The 17,430-nt window shown below is 41.1% G+C and overlaps 1 protein-coding gene across 2 annotated transcripts in view; it reads right to left on the bottom strand.

The window, feature by feature from the left end:
* Positions 1 to 4,296: 4,296 nt before the first annotated feature.
* The window catches only part of LOC115133564 (protein phosphatase 3 catalytic subunit alpha), a 151,013-nt gene continuing 137,879 nt past the window's right edge, over positions 4,297 to 17,430 (bottom strand). For both annotated transcript variants that reach the window (XM_029666955.2, XM_029666956.2), the window contains 3 exons: positions 15,380 to 15,464; positions 14,577 to 14,674; positions 4,297 to 6,336 (listed from right to left, as the gene is read on the bottom strand). In XM_029666955.2, the coding sequence (XP_029522815.1) occupies positions 6,143 to 6,336; positions 14,577 to 14,674; positions 15,380 to 15,464 (377 nt within the window). In that variant the 3' untranslated portion in view covers positions 4,297 to 6,142. The remainder of the gene's footprint in view (positions 6,337 to 14,576; positions 14,675 to 15,379; positions 15,465 to 17,430) is intronic.

Below are 17,430 nucleotides of genomic sequence, written 5' to 3'. Positions count from 1 at the left end.
GGTATTATGATGAAGATCATCAAAGGTAAGTGAATATTTATAATGCTATTTCTGACTTCTATTGACTACACAACATGGCGGATATCTGTTTGGCTTGTTTTGGTCTCTCGCTGTACTCAGATTATTGCATGGTATGCTTTTTTCGTAAAGTTTTTTTGAAATCTGACACAGCGGTTGCATTAAGGAGAAGTTTATCTGAAGTTCCATATATAACACTTGTATTTTCCTCAACATTTATGATGAGTATTTCTGTAAATTGATGTGGCTCTCTGCAAAATCACTGGATGTTTTTGGAACTACTGAACATAACGCGTCAATGTATACTGAGATTTTTGGATATAAATATGAACTTTATCGAACAAAACATGTATGTATTGTGTAACATGACGTCCTATTAGTGTCATCTGATGAAGATCATCAAAGGTTAGTGATTCATTTATCTCTATTTCTGCTTTTTGTGACTCCTCTCTTTGGCTGGAAAAATGGCTGGGTTTTTCTGTGAATAGGCACTCACCTAACATAATTGTTTTTGGTGCTTTTGCCGTAAAGCCTATTTGAAATCGGACACTGTGGTGGGATTAACAAGAAGTGTATCTTTAATAGGGTGTAAAATACTTGTATGTTTGAGGAATTTTAATTATGAGATTTCTGTTGTTTGAATTTGGCGCCCTGCACTTTCACTGGCTGTTGTCATATCGATCCCGTTAGCGGGATCTCAACCATAAGAAGTTTTAAGAGGACTCTATGTATTTTGAAAGATGAAACGTTGATGATTATAATAAATACCGCTTTGATGTCATATAAGCAGGCCAAACACCCGTGAGTCCAATTATGCATTTTTTATTAAAATTTGATTTAAATGTTTTAATTTTTTTATATTTTTTATTTCACCTTTATTTAACCAGGTAGGCTAGTTGAGAACAAGTTCTCATTTACAACTGCGACCTGGCCAAGATAAAGCATAGCAGTGTGAGCAGACAACACAGAGTTACACATGGAGTAAACAATTAACAAGTCAATAACACAATAGGAAGAAGAAAAAAAAGGGGAGTCTATATACATTGTGTGCAAAAGGCATGAGGTAGGCGAATAATTACAATTTTGCAGATTAACACTGGAGTGATAAATGATCAGATGGTCATGTACAGGTAGAGATATTGGTGTGCAAAAGAGCAGAAAAGTAAATAAATAAAAACAGTATGGGGATGAGGTAGGTAAAAATGGGTGGGCTATTTGCCGATAGACTATGTACAGCTGCAGCGATCGGTTAGCTGCTCAGATAGCAGATGTTTGAAGTTGGTGAGGAGATATAAGTCTCCAACTTCAGCGATTTTTGCAATTCGTTCAGTCACAGGCAGCAGAGAACTGGAACGAAAGGCGGCCAAATGAGGTGTTGGCTTTAGGGATGATCAGTGAGATACACCTGCTGGAGCGCGTGCTACGGATGGGTGTTGCCATCGTGACCAGTGAACTGAGATAAGGCGGAGCTTTACCTAGCATGGACTTGTAGATGACCTGGAGCCAGTGGGTCTGGCGACGAATATGTAGCGAGGGCCAGCCGACTAGAGCGTACAAGTCGCAGTGGTGGGTGGTATAAGGTGCTTTAGTGACAAAACGGATGGCACTGTGATAAACTGCATCCAGTTTGCTGAGTAGAGTGTTGGAAGCAATTTTGTAGATGACATCGCCGAAGTCGAGGATCGGTAGGATAGTCAGTTTTACTACTTTGTTGCGGAATACAAAGCCGACTCTTGATTTGATTTTCGATTGGAGATGTTTGATATGAGTCTGGAAGGAGAGTTTACAGTCTAGCCAGACACCTAGGTACTTGTAGATGTCCACATATTCAAGGTTGGAACCATCCAGGGTGGTGATGCTGGTCAGGCGTGCGGGTGCAGGCAGCGAACGGTTGAAAAGCATGCATTTGGTTTTACTAGCGTTTAAGAGCAGTTGGAGGCCACGGAAGGAGTGTTGTATGGCATTGAAGCTCGTTTGGAGGTTAGATAGCACAGTGTCCAAGGACGGGCCGGAATTATATAGAATGGTGTCGTCTGCGTAGAGGTGGATCAGGGAATCGCCCGCAGCAAGAGCAACATCATTGATATATACAGAAAAAAGAGTCGGCCCGAGGATTGAAGTGCCCTGTGGCACCCCCATAGAGACTTCCAGAGGACCGGATAGCATGCCCTCCGATTTGACACACTGAACTCTGTCTGCAAAGTAATTGGTGAACCAGGCAAGGCAGTTATCCGAAAAACCGAGGCTACTGAGTCTGCCGATAAGAATATGGTGATTGACAGAGTCGAAAGCCTTGGCAAGGTCGATGAAGACGGCTGCACAGTACTGTCTTTTATCGATGGCGGTTATGATATCGTTTAGTACCTTGAGCGTGGCTGAGGTGCACCCGTGACCGGCTTGGAAACCAGATTGCACAGCGGAGAAGGTACGGTGGGATTCGAGATGGTCAGTGACCTGTTTGTTGACTTGGCTTTCGAAGTGTAACCTTTATTTGACTTTATATCCATTTCACATTTCCATATCATAAAACTCATGTCATATACAGTGTCGATGTTTATGATCACTATGTTTGATGTAGTTACAAGATGACATGGCGTCATACCAATGGTTGTTCTGAACAGAATTAACCTATGTCTATTGGGAAGAACATTTGCATAGGACACGCACCTGAATGCACTCATGACTCCGTTCTATGGTCACCAAAATGATCTGTTTCCCTGAATTGCAATGTGAAAGCCTAACACTGTACAATTGTATAACTTAGCTTGGCAAAAGAATAAGGTCTCAAATGATTCCGACCTGAGGCATGTATTCTAATCAAATGGCTACCCAGACTATTTGCATTGCCCCCTCACCTCTTCTACACTGCTGCTACTCTCTGTTATTATCTATGCATAGTCACTTTAATAACTCTACCTACATGCACATATTACCTCATTTACCTTGACTAACCGGTGCCTCCGCGCATTGACTCTGTACCGGTAACCCCTGTATATAGCCTCACTATTGTTATTTTACTGCTGCTCATTAATTATTTCTTACTTTTATTATTATTCTTACTCTTACTGTTTTTTAGGTATTTTCTTAAAACTGCATTATTGGTTAAGGGCTTGTTGATTGGGCTAAATAGTTTTTGTTATCTTTTATACTGAACAAAAATATAAACAGAACATGCAACAATTTCAATGATTTTACTGAGTTAAAGTTCATATAAGGAAATCAGTCAATAGAAATGAATAAATTAATCCCTAATCTATGGATTTCACATGACTGGGCAGAGGCGCTGTCACGGGTGGGCCTGGGAGGGCATAGGCCCACCCACTGGGGAACCAGGTTCAGCAAATCAGAGTTTTCCACACAAAAGGGCTTTGTTACAGACAGAAATACTCCTCAGCTGTCTGGGTGGTTGATGAAGAAGCCAGATGTGGTGGTCCTGGGCTGGCATGGTAGCACGTGGTCTGTGGTTGTGAGGCTGGTTGGATGTACTGACAAAGTCTCTAAAACAATGTTGGAGGTGGCTTATGGTAGAGAAATTAACATTAAATTATCTCGCAACAGCTCAGGTGGACATTCCTGCAGTCAGCATGCCAATTGCACGCTCCCTCAAAACATGAGACATCTGTGGCATTGTGTTGTGTGCAATAACTGCACATTTTAGAGTGGCCATTTATTGTCCCCAGCACAAGGTGCACCTGTGTAATGATCATGCTGTTTAATCCGATTCTTGATAGGTGGATGGGGGGTGGGGTGCAGGGTTGTGTTAAAAACAAAACAACTACAAGCGTGATTGCTTTACTACCTCAACGGCACAGCTAGGAGAGCTCAAAAAAGCACCTTATAGTTGAAAACTCTTCTTGGAGTCATAAAAGTGCATTGGAATTACTTAGGAACTGTTCACACTTTTAGTTAGTCCTCTCTCTCAAACCCTTGTATTTTTTGTCTTATGTTGCACCTACCCCACATTTTTCAGGAATATTCTTATTTTGTTACTAAATGTATCCAGAGTATTTTAAGAGTTCGTTATCAACAAATTCGGCGAAAAGTATAGTAAATGTAAAATGCACATAAGATCAACAATGTAATGTTTGGATTCAGTCTTGTGAACTGTTGTGTCATTCATCACCTTTTGAAGAGAGATACATACTTGTTGGGAAACAGCGGTGGAATCCAATTTATGAAATAAATATTATGAAATAAATAATCATTTATGAAGAGCTCATTATGAATGCTGTGTCATCACTCACAGTCATCATGCAAAAATGTCCAGAAGAGGAAATATTTAGAATGCAATACATTTTTTATTTAATATGTTTACATTGATTTTCAGTTCGCAGACTTGAAATCTGAGAAGAGGAAATTCTGGCTATATCACACACAAAAAAACTGTTTCGTTAAGTTGAAATTCATGCACATGTTTTATTGAACAGTAATATAAAATACTTCTTCATAGTTGCGTGTGCATGCTTCATCTGCCAACTGTTTCAAAGTTCAATTACAAAAGCAAAGCTTCATGTCATGTAGTGAAATACTTTTTTTTTTTTAAAGGTCATGGAGTTTTTGTTTTATTGATATACAAAGCAGAGTTCCAAATAATAACAATAATCCTAATAATCAAATGACACTTTCTGTGGCACGTGTACAAAACAGAACGACTGTCTTAACCGTTATATGACATTAACAGCTATCGTGCATTTTGAGTTCCACATGTAACCACAAACCTCACAAGAATGGTCAAACATACTAAATTTGACTGTGTGCACTTACAAGTGCATGTTAAAAATATGATCTCTCCTCCATGTCAGATAATCAAATGCATCAATTTTAAAAGAAGTTGAGGGAAAAAGCATTATCATGATGTAATTTAATGAATGCCAGTATATGTTCACTAAGCGCACTACATTTCAACAGGCCCCGGCAGCCAAGGCATTCAATTAATTGATCAATTTCCTTTGTTTGAGTTTATAAAACATGCATAGGCAGACACTTTTAGCGTGTCTTTTTTTTTTACACAATATCGGTTCTTTACGCTTACTTTGTTCGCAATACTTTAAAAAGAGAAATTAACATTCACAGAATTCCAGCAAGACACAATAAAATCTCTATCCCCAAAAACATTTTTTAAATATTTGCAAATTATAGATAAATGTAAATTCCAGTTGTGAAATTTCCCCAAACATAGATATTCATCACCAAGGTAATAATTAGCCATTATACAGAAATCCGGGTCAAAAGCACACACCAAATGAACCTGGGGTAAGCATAATCTGTACAAAACCATAAAACTTTAAAATGTTTGGCATTTCAACAAGGTTGCAACATTCTTTTTAAGACTGCCTAATTTATCTGAGAGCTATTTTATAAGAGTAGCAAAAAAAGTTATCAATAAATATTCTTTACTTAGTTTGTACACCCTTATGTTAAAAACATTTTTTTAATGTTCTGTCCTTTTTAGTGCTGTATTTTGTAAACGTACAATAGTTAGTAAGAAGTTACACAACATTTTCATATCCAGTAGAACAGGGCTCTCCAACCCTGTTCCTGGAGAGCTACAGTCCTGTTGGTTTTTACTCAAACCCTAATCTAGCGCACCTGATTCTAATAATTAGCTGGGTGATGAGCTGAATCAGGTGAGATACAACTGGGGTTGTAGTGAAAACCTAGAGGAGGTTAATTATCCAGGAACAGGGTTGGAGAGCCCTGCAGTAAAATGAGTGAGGGGCTTTCATAAAACATCTCCTTTAGGATCTCTTTCTCTTGGTCTCTCTGTCTGTCTCTCTCGTACTGAAGTACAGAATCAAGCACGTCATCACCAGCTTCGAGGAGGCCAAGGGCCCAAAAGAGTGAACAATGCGAAAAACTTTGTCGTTTCTACAAGTTTTTTTTTTTTAAAGGCATACCCAAAGACTAGAGTCTCTCCTGCGGTTGTTGTACTGTAAGCGCCACTTCCTGTGAGCACCACTTCCTGTAAGCGCATTCCTGATCTCGTCCCTCCCTTTTCTCCTCCACCCTGCTCTCTCCTCTATTCCGCCCTGTGGCAGACTGCGACGAGGAGGATGGTGGTATAACACCCCACCCTGGTCGCCACAGGCTGCCACCACCACCCGCTGCGGTGGAGTGTGCCCCTTCACTGGATGCTGCTGCTGCTGTCCTTGGCGTCCGTGCCATTGGTCTCCGAGGACAGAGCCTTGTTAAGGGAGTTGAGGCTGGCGTCGGAGGGGAGGCCGTCCCGCCTCGGGGGCATCCGCTCGTTGATGCGGTCCAGGCCCTTGGCCTCCTCAAAGCTGGTGATTTTGTGCTGTGGCGAGAAGCCCTTGATGGCTGGAGGATGGAGAGAGGGAGTGGGGGATGAGGGGAAAATTGATGGAGGGGTGATTTAGAGGTAGAGAACACGTAAAATATGAGGTTAGTTATTTCTGGTTCACATGTCGAAACACAGACACATCAATGTTTTGTTCAGCGTCAAGAATTCAACGTGAATCAAGTTATGTGATGACAGAATAACGAATGAAAATCTGTTTCTGAATTGGTTGGTTATATAAACCATTGCACTGAATGGAAAAGTCACTTGATGGTTCGTAGCTGAGCAGAGGTCTAGTGGGTCAACCGACAGAAACCACACCATTTTAACATTATAAAGTTATTTGTGAGAAGAAAAAAAATCGATACTATTTTATCTACTTAGTGTTTTCATAGAAAGAACTACAGTATGAATGCAAGCTGAGTGTGTGTACACTGAATATACCAACCATTAGGAACACCTTCCTAATATTGAGTTGCACCTCCCCCTCCCTTTTGCTCTTAGAACAGCCTAAATTCATCGGGGCATGGACTCTACAAGGTGTCGAAAGCGTTCCACAGGGATGCTGGCCCATGTTGACTCCAATGCTTCCCAGAGTTGTGTCAAGTTGGCTGGATGTCCTTTGTGTGGTGGACCATTCTTGATACACATGAGAAACTGTTGAGTGTGAAAAACCCAGCAGTGTTGCAGTTCTTTATACAAATGGTGCGCCTGGCACATACTACCATACCCTGTTCAAAGGCACTTAAATATTTTGACTTGCTCATTCACCCTCTGAATTACACACATACACAATCCATTGTTTCAAGGCTTAAACGTCCTTCTTTAACCTGTCTCCTCGCCTTCATCTACACTGATTTGAAGTGGATTCAACAAGTGACATCCGTAAGAGATCATAGCTTTCACCCGGATTCACCTGGTCAGTCTATGTCTATATAGAGCAGGTGTTCTTAATGTTTTGTACACTCAGTGTAAATCTAATACAAGTCTAACTTCTTTCTGCTGAGAAATTTAACTTAGGTTAATAAATTATATTTTACTTTCACATACAATGTATAGGTGCAGTTAAATGTGTTGTTTTACAGGGTCGGCCACAGTATTTACGGCACCCCTGGAGCAAATGAGGGTTAAGTGCCTTGCTCAAGGGCACATTGGCGGATTGTTCACCTTGTTGGCTCAGGTATTCAAACCAGCAACCTTTCGGTTACTGGCCCAATGCTCTAACCACTAGGCTACCTGCTGCCCTTGTAAATGATGAATAACATATCCTATGTAGTTCATTCTGCCTTTTGAAGACAGCAGAGAACTATAATACAATCAATATGAACAATTAATTTGAATAAATTACAACACAATACCAACACCAATTACCATAATATCTCAATTATATAACCTGATTGACAAAAGGAATACATAATCCGACTGAACTATAGGTGAGTGTCTGGTGCTGGAGGACAATAGGTTTTCATTGTGCCATTGCCTTTCAATCAAGGACAGATTTACAAAAAGTAAAAAACACTACTGATTAATCACATAATTGACTCAAACAGAAAAGTGTGTAAGTCAATTATGAGATGGAATTAAGCATTTTGACAATGACATGGGGAAAATAAATGTGTAACTTATTCAATGTGAAAGTGAATGTAGTGTAATGCGGAAGGAAATAGTGTAAAACAGTAAAAACAACAATGCTGCAGCTGATGCTCTCTCTTAAAATAAACCTAAAGATAACTGAGTGCATATTGAATAAGGGCACGATTAAAACACCTGAGGATCCCCAGGACCAGACCTCCCCACCACTGTACTATACAAACAAAACAAAAGGAAATGGAAAAAGATTTTCAAAAAGAAGGAAAATAGAGTGGGGCCCACTAGACTGAAACATACAGTATACCACAAAAAGACTACACTCACATACATAGACACCAGAGGAGGCTGGTGGAAGGAGCTATAGGAGGACGGGCTCATTGTAATGGCTGGAATGGAATCAATGGAATGGTACTAAACACATCAAACACATGGTAACGACGTGTTTGACTCTGTTCCATTGATACCATTCCAACCGTTACAATTGAGCCCGTCCTCCTATAGCTCCTCCCACCAGCCTTCTCTGATAGACACTACTACAGAGGTACTTGGTGCTAATCACTTGTTAAGCCTGCTCAGAACATGCAGCAAATTACTAATAAGGGACAAGGGGGGTATAGTGGTTGTGGGCAGCTACATTTTCAGGAGATCCTTTTTTTGGATCAGGGGGCACCATTTTGGAGGAATTACCCATATTATGGAATTATGGGTGTTGAGAGAGGGGGCTGATGGGACTTGTAGTTGTGTTGCTGCATAGCACAGGTCAGTCACAGGTTATTAGCAGCTCAACAAAGAGAACAAGACACAGAGGAACCACAAGGAAAAAGAGGCAAAAAGAGAGTCTTGGGACTGATGCACGTAATCCTCTAGGGGGTGCTCAAGAGGAGTCGCTGAACAATTCCAACGTAAATAGCAGCTAGCCAACAAACCGCTATTTACTGCGTAGTTGAGGTTGTTCTTTGTTGCGTGGGTTTGTTTGACAATTTGCTTCTGGAGTTAAAGTCCAATTTGGCTTTCAAAGCTTTTGTTGGAAAAGCACATTTTGTTCCGATTTGTTTCTATCGAACGTACTGTATATTAGTGAAAAAACAAAGCACAACTGCATGTTGTTTCAAAGGGGAAAATCGAATGGCAAGACTGAGTTTGTGGGTGAGTGGGTGCAATGGCATGGGGTGTGAAGATGCAGGTGTGCCATAATATCCTTGGTTGGTGTTTTTTTTATAGAAACTTATGATTGGGCACTATTTAGTGGAGGGGACCAAGAGTCAATTCAGTCTGTAGCGCGGAAGATCTGCGTTTTAGCGCGGTTTAAAATTCATAGGTCATTTCCAATAGAGCAGACACATGCAGCATTTACCGTGAATGCAGTCTCGGCGAACATGATAGCATTGCCTTTAAATGTCAATCACGCTACAACACAGATCTTCTGCGCTACGGATTGAATCCAGCCCTAAACTAAAAACGTTGTGAGAGGGAGGGTGGGGAAGGGGGGCTACTGTATATCCTAGCAGGTTTAAAGAAAAGTCATGCACTTAATGTCTCACCACCTGACTGATATGAACTTTGTTCCCCTTTAAAACAAATGTGGCTTTTTTGTACTCCCCCCGTATATTTATTTGTAATATTTTTGGTTTGGTTTTGGTAAATTATTGTGTCACAATTTGTTAGACCAAACACCCAACACACTCTGTAACAAGCTACGGCAAAAAGGATGAAAACTCCCATGTCTATTGCGATAAGAAGCAACAGAGAGGGCCGCCGGCCTATTTACCTTCATCTGCCTCAATAGCCTCAATAGTAGCTGAAGAGAAGAAGACGGGGGTTGCAAAACGAATGAGAAGGAAGGTGAGCAGCGAGGAATTCATTTGGTTTTCCCAACCGGTCAATGAGCAGCAAAAAGAGAGAGCCAATGCAAAGACAACAATGTTAAAAAAACTCTCTGTGTTTTTGGGACAGAGGCAACACATGGATGGAAGCAAAAAGAGGGGAGGAGGAGGAGGAGGAGGAGGGACTAGGCGGGTGTGTTAAGACGGACAAAGGAGGAAGGGGGCAGGAAACAAGAAAGGGGATAGACGGAATGGAGCCAGTCAAATACCCATTGTAGACAAATGTGTGGTGTGCTGGTATTTTGAGCTTTGTAAAAAACGTCACCCGTGTTTGACAAAGGGACAAAAAGGTCTGGAAGGGGGACACCGTGACAAGTAGGACTGGAGTGGGTTACAATAGTGATTATCAAAGGGGAACAGTGGATGTCTGACGTATCTTCACTCAACAAACTACACAATTGGACGGGGGTGACATGAGGGGTGTTTAACAGGAGTTGGGGTACAGTACATAAGGACGTGTGAGTGAAAGCAGAGACAACTCTGCCAAAGTCAAGAATGCGGCTGCAACTGAACAACCGAGACCAAGTAAAAGAAAAGGGTGAAGAACTCTTCAAATGTTCTCGTAAACAGCTATCTAGAACTGTAGCGCAGCAACGTCTTCTGATATGAACCGTCACAAGAGCAGACGCCAATGATGCATTTTAAAATTTGCAGGACTTTGATACACTTACCACTTACCGTACAAATCCTTCTGTTTTATAGCAATCCTTATCACCAGAAATACAGAAATGACTCTGTAGTCAGGTGGTGCACAAACAGACAAATAAATGGGTACGAGTTGCACTGCAAATAAACAAATACTCAGCGGCTACAGCTCTACACTTGAACAGGTGTGTGTTGCTATTGAGTTATAACACAGTACATAATGCACAGGAGAGACGTACACACACAGGTAAGTTATAAGGAGGTTCAAATGAAATCAAGTGGTTGATGGATTGCACAACATTGCAGTAGAAGCACATTGCAGACTGTCTGAACAATAGGAGCCTATGGTGAGCTGTGATTCTACCAATGCCGCGACAGAAAATCTCTCGAACGTCACTCTGCCTCCCAAAATGGCTCCTCCTCGCTGCTGCCTCTCCATTGGATGGCTTTGGCCCATCGTTGCCCCACTGGGTACTACATGGTTGCTCCTATGCAGTCCGAATCAACAATAGCGGTATATGCATCGGTGTGTGCGTGTGTTTGAGATAGAGATATAGACTACTGGTTAAAGGGCAAACATGTAGAATTTCTGTGGTCAACTTCAGGAAAAGTGAACCCAGAAATAGTGAACCCAGAGTGTCAGATGAGAGCAGTGAAGGTTAGAAAACAATACTCTGTTGGCCTACAGTGATTCCTCTTTTAAAAGTTGCTAGCTTACGCCGTGGGACTTAGAGGTCATTTGTGGTTTAGTACGGTACCCTGCGTCACCACTTCATTGCTCCAGACCAGTGCAAGGGGGAGTTAGAGCACTGATTATGTTTTTGGGTCCTACTGTGTCTCTAACTAACGATGAATGGGCGACATAAACCTAAATAGAAACTGATAATTGTACACAACTTCAGTATTACTTACTAAAACTGTTGCTACACTAAGGTTTTTATTATTTTATTTTGTTAGGATTATTTTGCTCTTACTGTAGTACTGTAGGCGACTCCTGACCGGTCACGTTGTACAGCGCCTGAGTGGTGCAACGGTCTGAGACACTGCATACTGTAGCAGTGCAAGCTGTGTTGTTACAGGTTCAATACATGTGCCGGGCTCGACTGGGAGACCCATGAGATGACTGTAGTTTTTCTCCCTCTAAAAACAGAAATAAATAATTCTAAATAACAAACTGGCTTTATTTACAAATTAGTAACAATGTCTCACCCCATGTTCAAAAATTGCCTTTTTCTCTGCCTTTTTCTCACTCATTTTACGTTATTTGAAAACAAAATAATCTCCAAAATATTTAAGGGGCATTGCACTGCACTAATAATGGCGCTGACTAGGGAAACATTCCCGCGGTCCTGTTCTTAGTACCAGTCTGAACGTTCTAACTAATAATGGCATCTTTATGCTTTCATTAATAAAATAATGAAAAAAATACTCTTTCAAAATGCCAATGTTTATTTAGTTATGGATCCATAATGAATTACTATGGGAATAAATATCACTGAATTATAGAAATGTCCTCCAATCCTCGGAGAGTCACGTTATATTTTTCAACATATTGTAGGCCTACCATAGTCTTATTTATTTAAAGAGCATATTGAAGTTAGAAGCAAAAGCCTATAAGTAATTTAGCACCGTTTCACACAGCTCTGAGAGAAGCATGGGGACTGGTCTTGATAAATCAATGATATTTTTATTTTCACTTAATCTCTGTTTGGGTATTGGTTAGACTTGAATAAAAAAATAAGGGTGCAGAAATGTTATGCTCTTAATGTAAACTTTATTTAACTAGGGAAGTCATTTAAGAACAAATTCTTATTTACAAGGACAGTCTACTCCTTCCTCCCCATCGGGGAATTGAACCCCGGTCTCCCTGAATGTATCTTAATGTGATGTCTGCTAAATAATAAAATGTTCTCCCCAATTTCGTGGTATCCAATTGTTGTAGTAGCTACTATCTTATCTCATCGCTACAACTCCCGTACGGGCTCGGGAGAGACAAAGGTTGAAAGTCATGCGTCCTCCGATACACAACCCAACCAAGCCGCACTGCTTCTTAACACATCGCGCATCCAACCCGGAAGCCAGCCGCACCAATGTGTCGGAGGAAACACCGTGCACCTGGCAACCTTGGTTAGCGCGCACCGCGCCCAGCCCGCTACAGGAGTCACTGGTGCGCGATGAGAGAAGGACATCCCTACCGACCAAGCCCTCCCTAACCCGGACGACGCTAGGCCAATTGTGTGTCGCCCCACAGACCTCCCGCTGCAGTACAGCGCGCTTAACCACTGCGCCACCCAGGAGGCCAGAAATGAATAATTCTAAATAACAAACTGGCCTTATTTACAAATTAGAGAGAATGGCTCACCCAATGTTCAATAATTGTCTTTTTCCTCGCTCACTCTATGTTAAATAAAACAAGATCTCCAAAATATCATTACTTTTTAAACAAAGCGATTATTATTATTATTAATGAATTTAGAATTATATAAAAGCCCCTTAGATATTCTCACAGATCCTAATGGAAAATGCCCCTTAGATATTTAATTTAGAATCTTCCAATCCTCTAAATGTAATTATTGGCGGAGAGTCACGTCATTGAAAAAAATATTTTTAGATATATTGTAGGCCTACCATAGGCAAAATGAGTATTGGTTACACTACAATTAGGGTGTGGAAATGTTATGCCCCTTACATATTAATTTAGATTTCTCTAATCCTCTTATGCTGTAGCCTACTCCCGACCGTCACGTTGTACAGCTCAATATTTCCCATTCTATCCTAACGGAAACCCTGAGGGTTTAGTTTTTAGTTTTTCTCGGAATAGAAACACCATGATATTAATCCAATTAATTAAGCCAAATTTCTTACAATCAATCCCATGTACTATGTTATTACAAAAAAGGTTTTAAATTCTCTAGTATTGTCAATATGGGGGATTATCAAATGCTCATCAAAGTTGCCCTCTGGTGGTCAAACTATTAATGTAAAAAATGGCTGACAATTAAATAACGTGCCATAGAATGCTGCAGCAGCCCGCAAGGTGTGCTGCAGTATGACACAACATATAAAGGAGGAACCACTGTACATACTAAAACAACTGACAGAAAAACTGACAGAGGAGACAAACTGACCAAGAGAGCCTGAAGAGAGGAGAGTGAAGTTGTTTGGATTTCTGCCTTGTTTGTGGATGACAAGGTGGACAATATTGATCCCCTTACATCCACAGTTGTTTATGTCAATTCCAATTCATCTGAATCGTAGTCGATCCTTAGCCTCCCTGACTTCTTAGAAATGACTTACAATTTGTAAAATCAAGGTCCACGTTTTTGTTCTATAGAACATAAATAGAAATTCTAAATTGGCTATGTTGTAGCCCGATTCAGTGGATAGATTATTAAATTCGACTCATCATCTTTGGAAGAAATGTCTTCCCTGTGGAAAAGCATATTTTAATGCTAGTCTGTCACGTAAAGGAGATCGATCGATCGTCAGACTGGTTTTGGGAGTGTTTGGAATTCAACATGGGAGGGTGAATTCTACAATATTCTCACAAAACACTGCTGACAGAATACTTGCACAACAGATTATACCTGTGGTTTCTAGGGAGAGACGAGAAAGAAGAAAACACAGACAATATTTGAGATATAACCAGTAGATTGCAGAGAGAAAGGTGGAGAGAGGGGGGGTTAAGGAAAGCAAGACAGCATTAGAAGAGACAATGGGGACATAGAGGGTCAATTTCTAACATTTAATATCTGTATTATCTAAAGCCACTCCAAGGGGTGCACATTTTGGTTTTTGCCCCAGCACTACACAGCTGATTCAAATAAAGCTTTATGATGCGTTGATTATTTAATCAGCTGTTTAGTGCTAGGGTAAATAACAAGATGTGCACCGCTTGGGGTCCCCAGAACTGAGTTTGAGGAAACGCTGACCCACAGGTAGTTACATAGTATTTACCACTGCTGCAACTGTGTTCTGTGACATAAAAGTCAGGTTTAATTATAGACCCCCCCCCACCCAAAAGGCTCAATAAGTTTCAGGTCTTTAAAGTAGATGTACTGCTAATAAAATCTTATATATAACAGTGTGAAGGGTGTTGTGGGCTGGACATGGAGGTCCAGGGCGTGTGTTGTGGGGTTTACCATTCTGGAGCTTCTCCTTGCCCCCGGACAGCACTCCACTGGGCAGCATGCCGGTGGGGGTCAGCCCCTTCAGTGTCAACACACTTTCACTCTCCTCCCTGCAGGGACAACAAACAAACAAATGACACAAAGTTCAGATAGAAATATAGCCCTAGAACATGTAGGCCTTATAGCAAGCTCATTCCTGCACGTGTAAAACACATTAAGCAACGTTCAGATGGATATATAGCATGCAGAACTGATGCGTTCATGTGAAATAGTGTTTCTCAAGTCTCACGTACTCCCAACATCACACATTGTTATTCTAGCCAGTGGAGGCTGCTGAGGGGAGGACGGTTCATAATAATGGCTGGAACGGATTTAATGGAATGTCATCAAACACATGGAACAGTGGTATTTGATACCATTCCACCTATTCCGTCCCAACCATTACCATGAGCCCGTTCTCCCCAATTAAGGTGCCACCAATGTCCTGTGTTCCTAGCCCTATACTAGCACACATGGTTCAACAAATGTATCTGATTTCTCAATGTTTATGAAAGTTACTGCTCCTATTGCCCCCCAATTGGTAGTTATAGTCTTGTCCCATCGCAGCAACTCCCGTACGGACTCGTCTGTGCCCAGTGGGTTGTTATTAAGACCTGTTTATGTAGACATGTTTGATGTAAAACGGCATTCCTGTAATGTACAATGTACCGACTTCTGCCTAGGATCATGTAACTGGGCACATATGATAAAAGACATAAACATTGGTGTAATGGAAATGCACACCTAGACTTACAGCGATGGTTCCTAATAAATACCTTAGGACAGAGAATACCCTCGCCATCTTGCCAATGGCACGGATCTTGTTCCTGATGACCTCCTTGCGTGCAGAGGCTGTGGCACCTATAACACACGCACGCACGCAGTTCTCAGGGTCAGACAGTCAGGCTGTTTCAAACCATCACAACATGTCTGCTTATTTGGGTGAGGCATTTTCTTTAAGGTGTGTTCATTACCAGACATGAGCTAGTAAAACTTAACACTAAGTTGTGTTTTGTGTGTCTAAGTAGAGTACATGTTTTGAGTGACTACCACTGATACAAAGGAATCGTTTCCTAACTGTTTAGTTGACATTTATTTGACACTTGAATCATTTAGCAAATGTTTTTTTGCACAGGAGTGTCATATCACATCAAAATACACTATGTAGTATTGAAGTTCAAAGTAAAACCAACCCGAACCAGGACTTTGAATCTCACTCCACCACTGCGATTCCCTGGTTATGTCTTAGTATGAAAGGCATTCTGAGAAAGAGATGAAGCCTGGTGTTCGATGCATCAGCACCAATAGCCTGTCTAGAGTGACCCTGTAGGCACCAATCGATAAAGTACTCCCTCAAACACTCTGCCTGGCCTAATCAGACATTGAAAAGCACTGCAGATGACCTGCTATCAATTCCCTTTGCTAGGACTACTGTTTAATCTGCCTTTGCTTTGTGAGGCCCGTGTTATATAATGGTTCTGAACGTACAAGGTGTAAACAATCTAAAACTGTCATCTTACATGGTCGTGTTCAGTTGGCACGGACTGGAAGAAAACATTTCAACAGAGATAAATGGGGAGGTACTATTTGAAAGAAACGCTTGTTTTAATTTTCTGTTGCAAAAAGTGTTTCTACGGTGTGCCCTAATGAACATCACCCATGTTTCTATTTCTGCTTGGAGAAGAAGAATATAGCTTGGTCAAGAATATAGCCTGGTGAAGAATATAGCCTGGTGAAGAATATAGCCTGGTGAAGAATATAGCCTGGTCTAGAATATAGCCTGGTCTAGAATATAGCCTGGTGAAGAATATAGCCTGGTCTAGAATATAGCCTGGTCTAGAATATAGCCCGGTGAAGAATATAGCCCGGTCTAGAATATAGCCTGGTCTAGAATATAGCCTGGTGAAGAATATAGCCTGGTGAAGAATATAGCCTGGTGAAGAATATAGCCTGGTGAAGAATATAGCCTGGTCTAGAATATAGCCTGGTCTAGAATATAGCCTGGTGACGAATATAGCCTGGTCTAGAATATAACCTGGTCTAGAATATAACCTGGTGAAGAATATAGCCTGGTGAAGAATATAGCCTGGTCTAGAATATAGCCTGGTCTAGAATATAGCTTGGTCTAGGAGCTTGTATGTTGTGACAGGATGACTTTTGTGACCCAGCTTGGAAAGTGGTAGTGAGGTGGAGTGTGAGAGACGGAAATGAATACAAGTGCTTGGAAATATATGGAGAGAGAAGAATGAGTATGCAGATAACAGTGAGAGACTCTAGTGGAGTGTGTACCCTTGGTCGGACCACTAGGGACAGTACTGAGTATCCCATCTTCTCACATTGAGCTACAGCTAGCTGGACTTTTGGGCATTCTACACAGGAAAGAGGCGAAGCATATCGAGGACTGACTACCCTGCACTGTTTCTATTGAAGCTATAGGCTAACGCTAATTCACTCAAGTGCAGATAACCGTACTGCAGGTTCGCAGAAAATGTTTAAGCTATGTTTAAGTTACCAGTATTGAAGCCAACACACCGTGCAAGCTGTTCACCACTCAAAACTATACCAGTCTGTTAAAATACTGTGTAACACTTTATTTGTATAGTCCATCTGTAGATGCCCTACAGACTATCAATAGCATTTACACTAACTATCTACTAACCCTAACCTTAACCCTTATCCTAACACTAAACTTAACCCTAACCCATATTCTAACCATAACCATAACCCTAGCAAGCGGTTGCTTATCAATAGATGGAACATTTGGACTATCCAAAAAGTGACCCAATACTGTATAGTGTCAACATTCTGAGTGAACCTACAGTGCAGT

Source organism: Oncorhynchus nerka, linkage group LG8 (genome assembly GCF_034236695.1).
Source record: "Oncorhynchus nerka isolate Pitt River linkage group LG8, Oner_Uvic_2.0, whole genome shotgun sequence".
Lineage (NCBI taxonomy): Eukaryota > Metazoa > Chordata > Actinopteri > Salmoniformes > Salmonidae > Oncorhynchus > Oncorhynchus nerka.
This window is presented reverse-complemented; position numbering and strand designations above follow the sequence as displayed.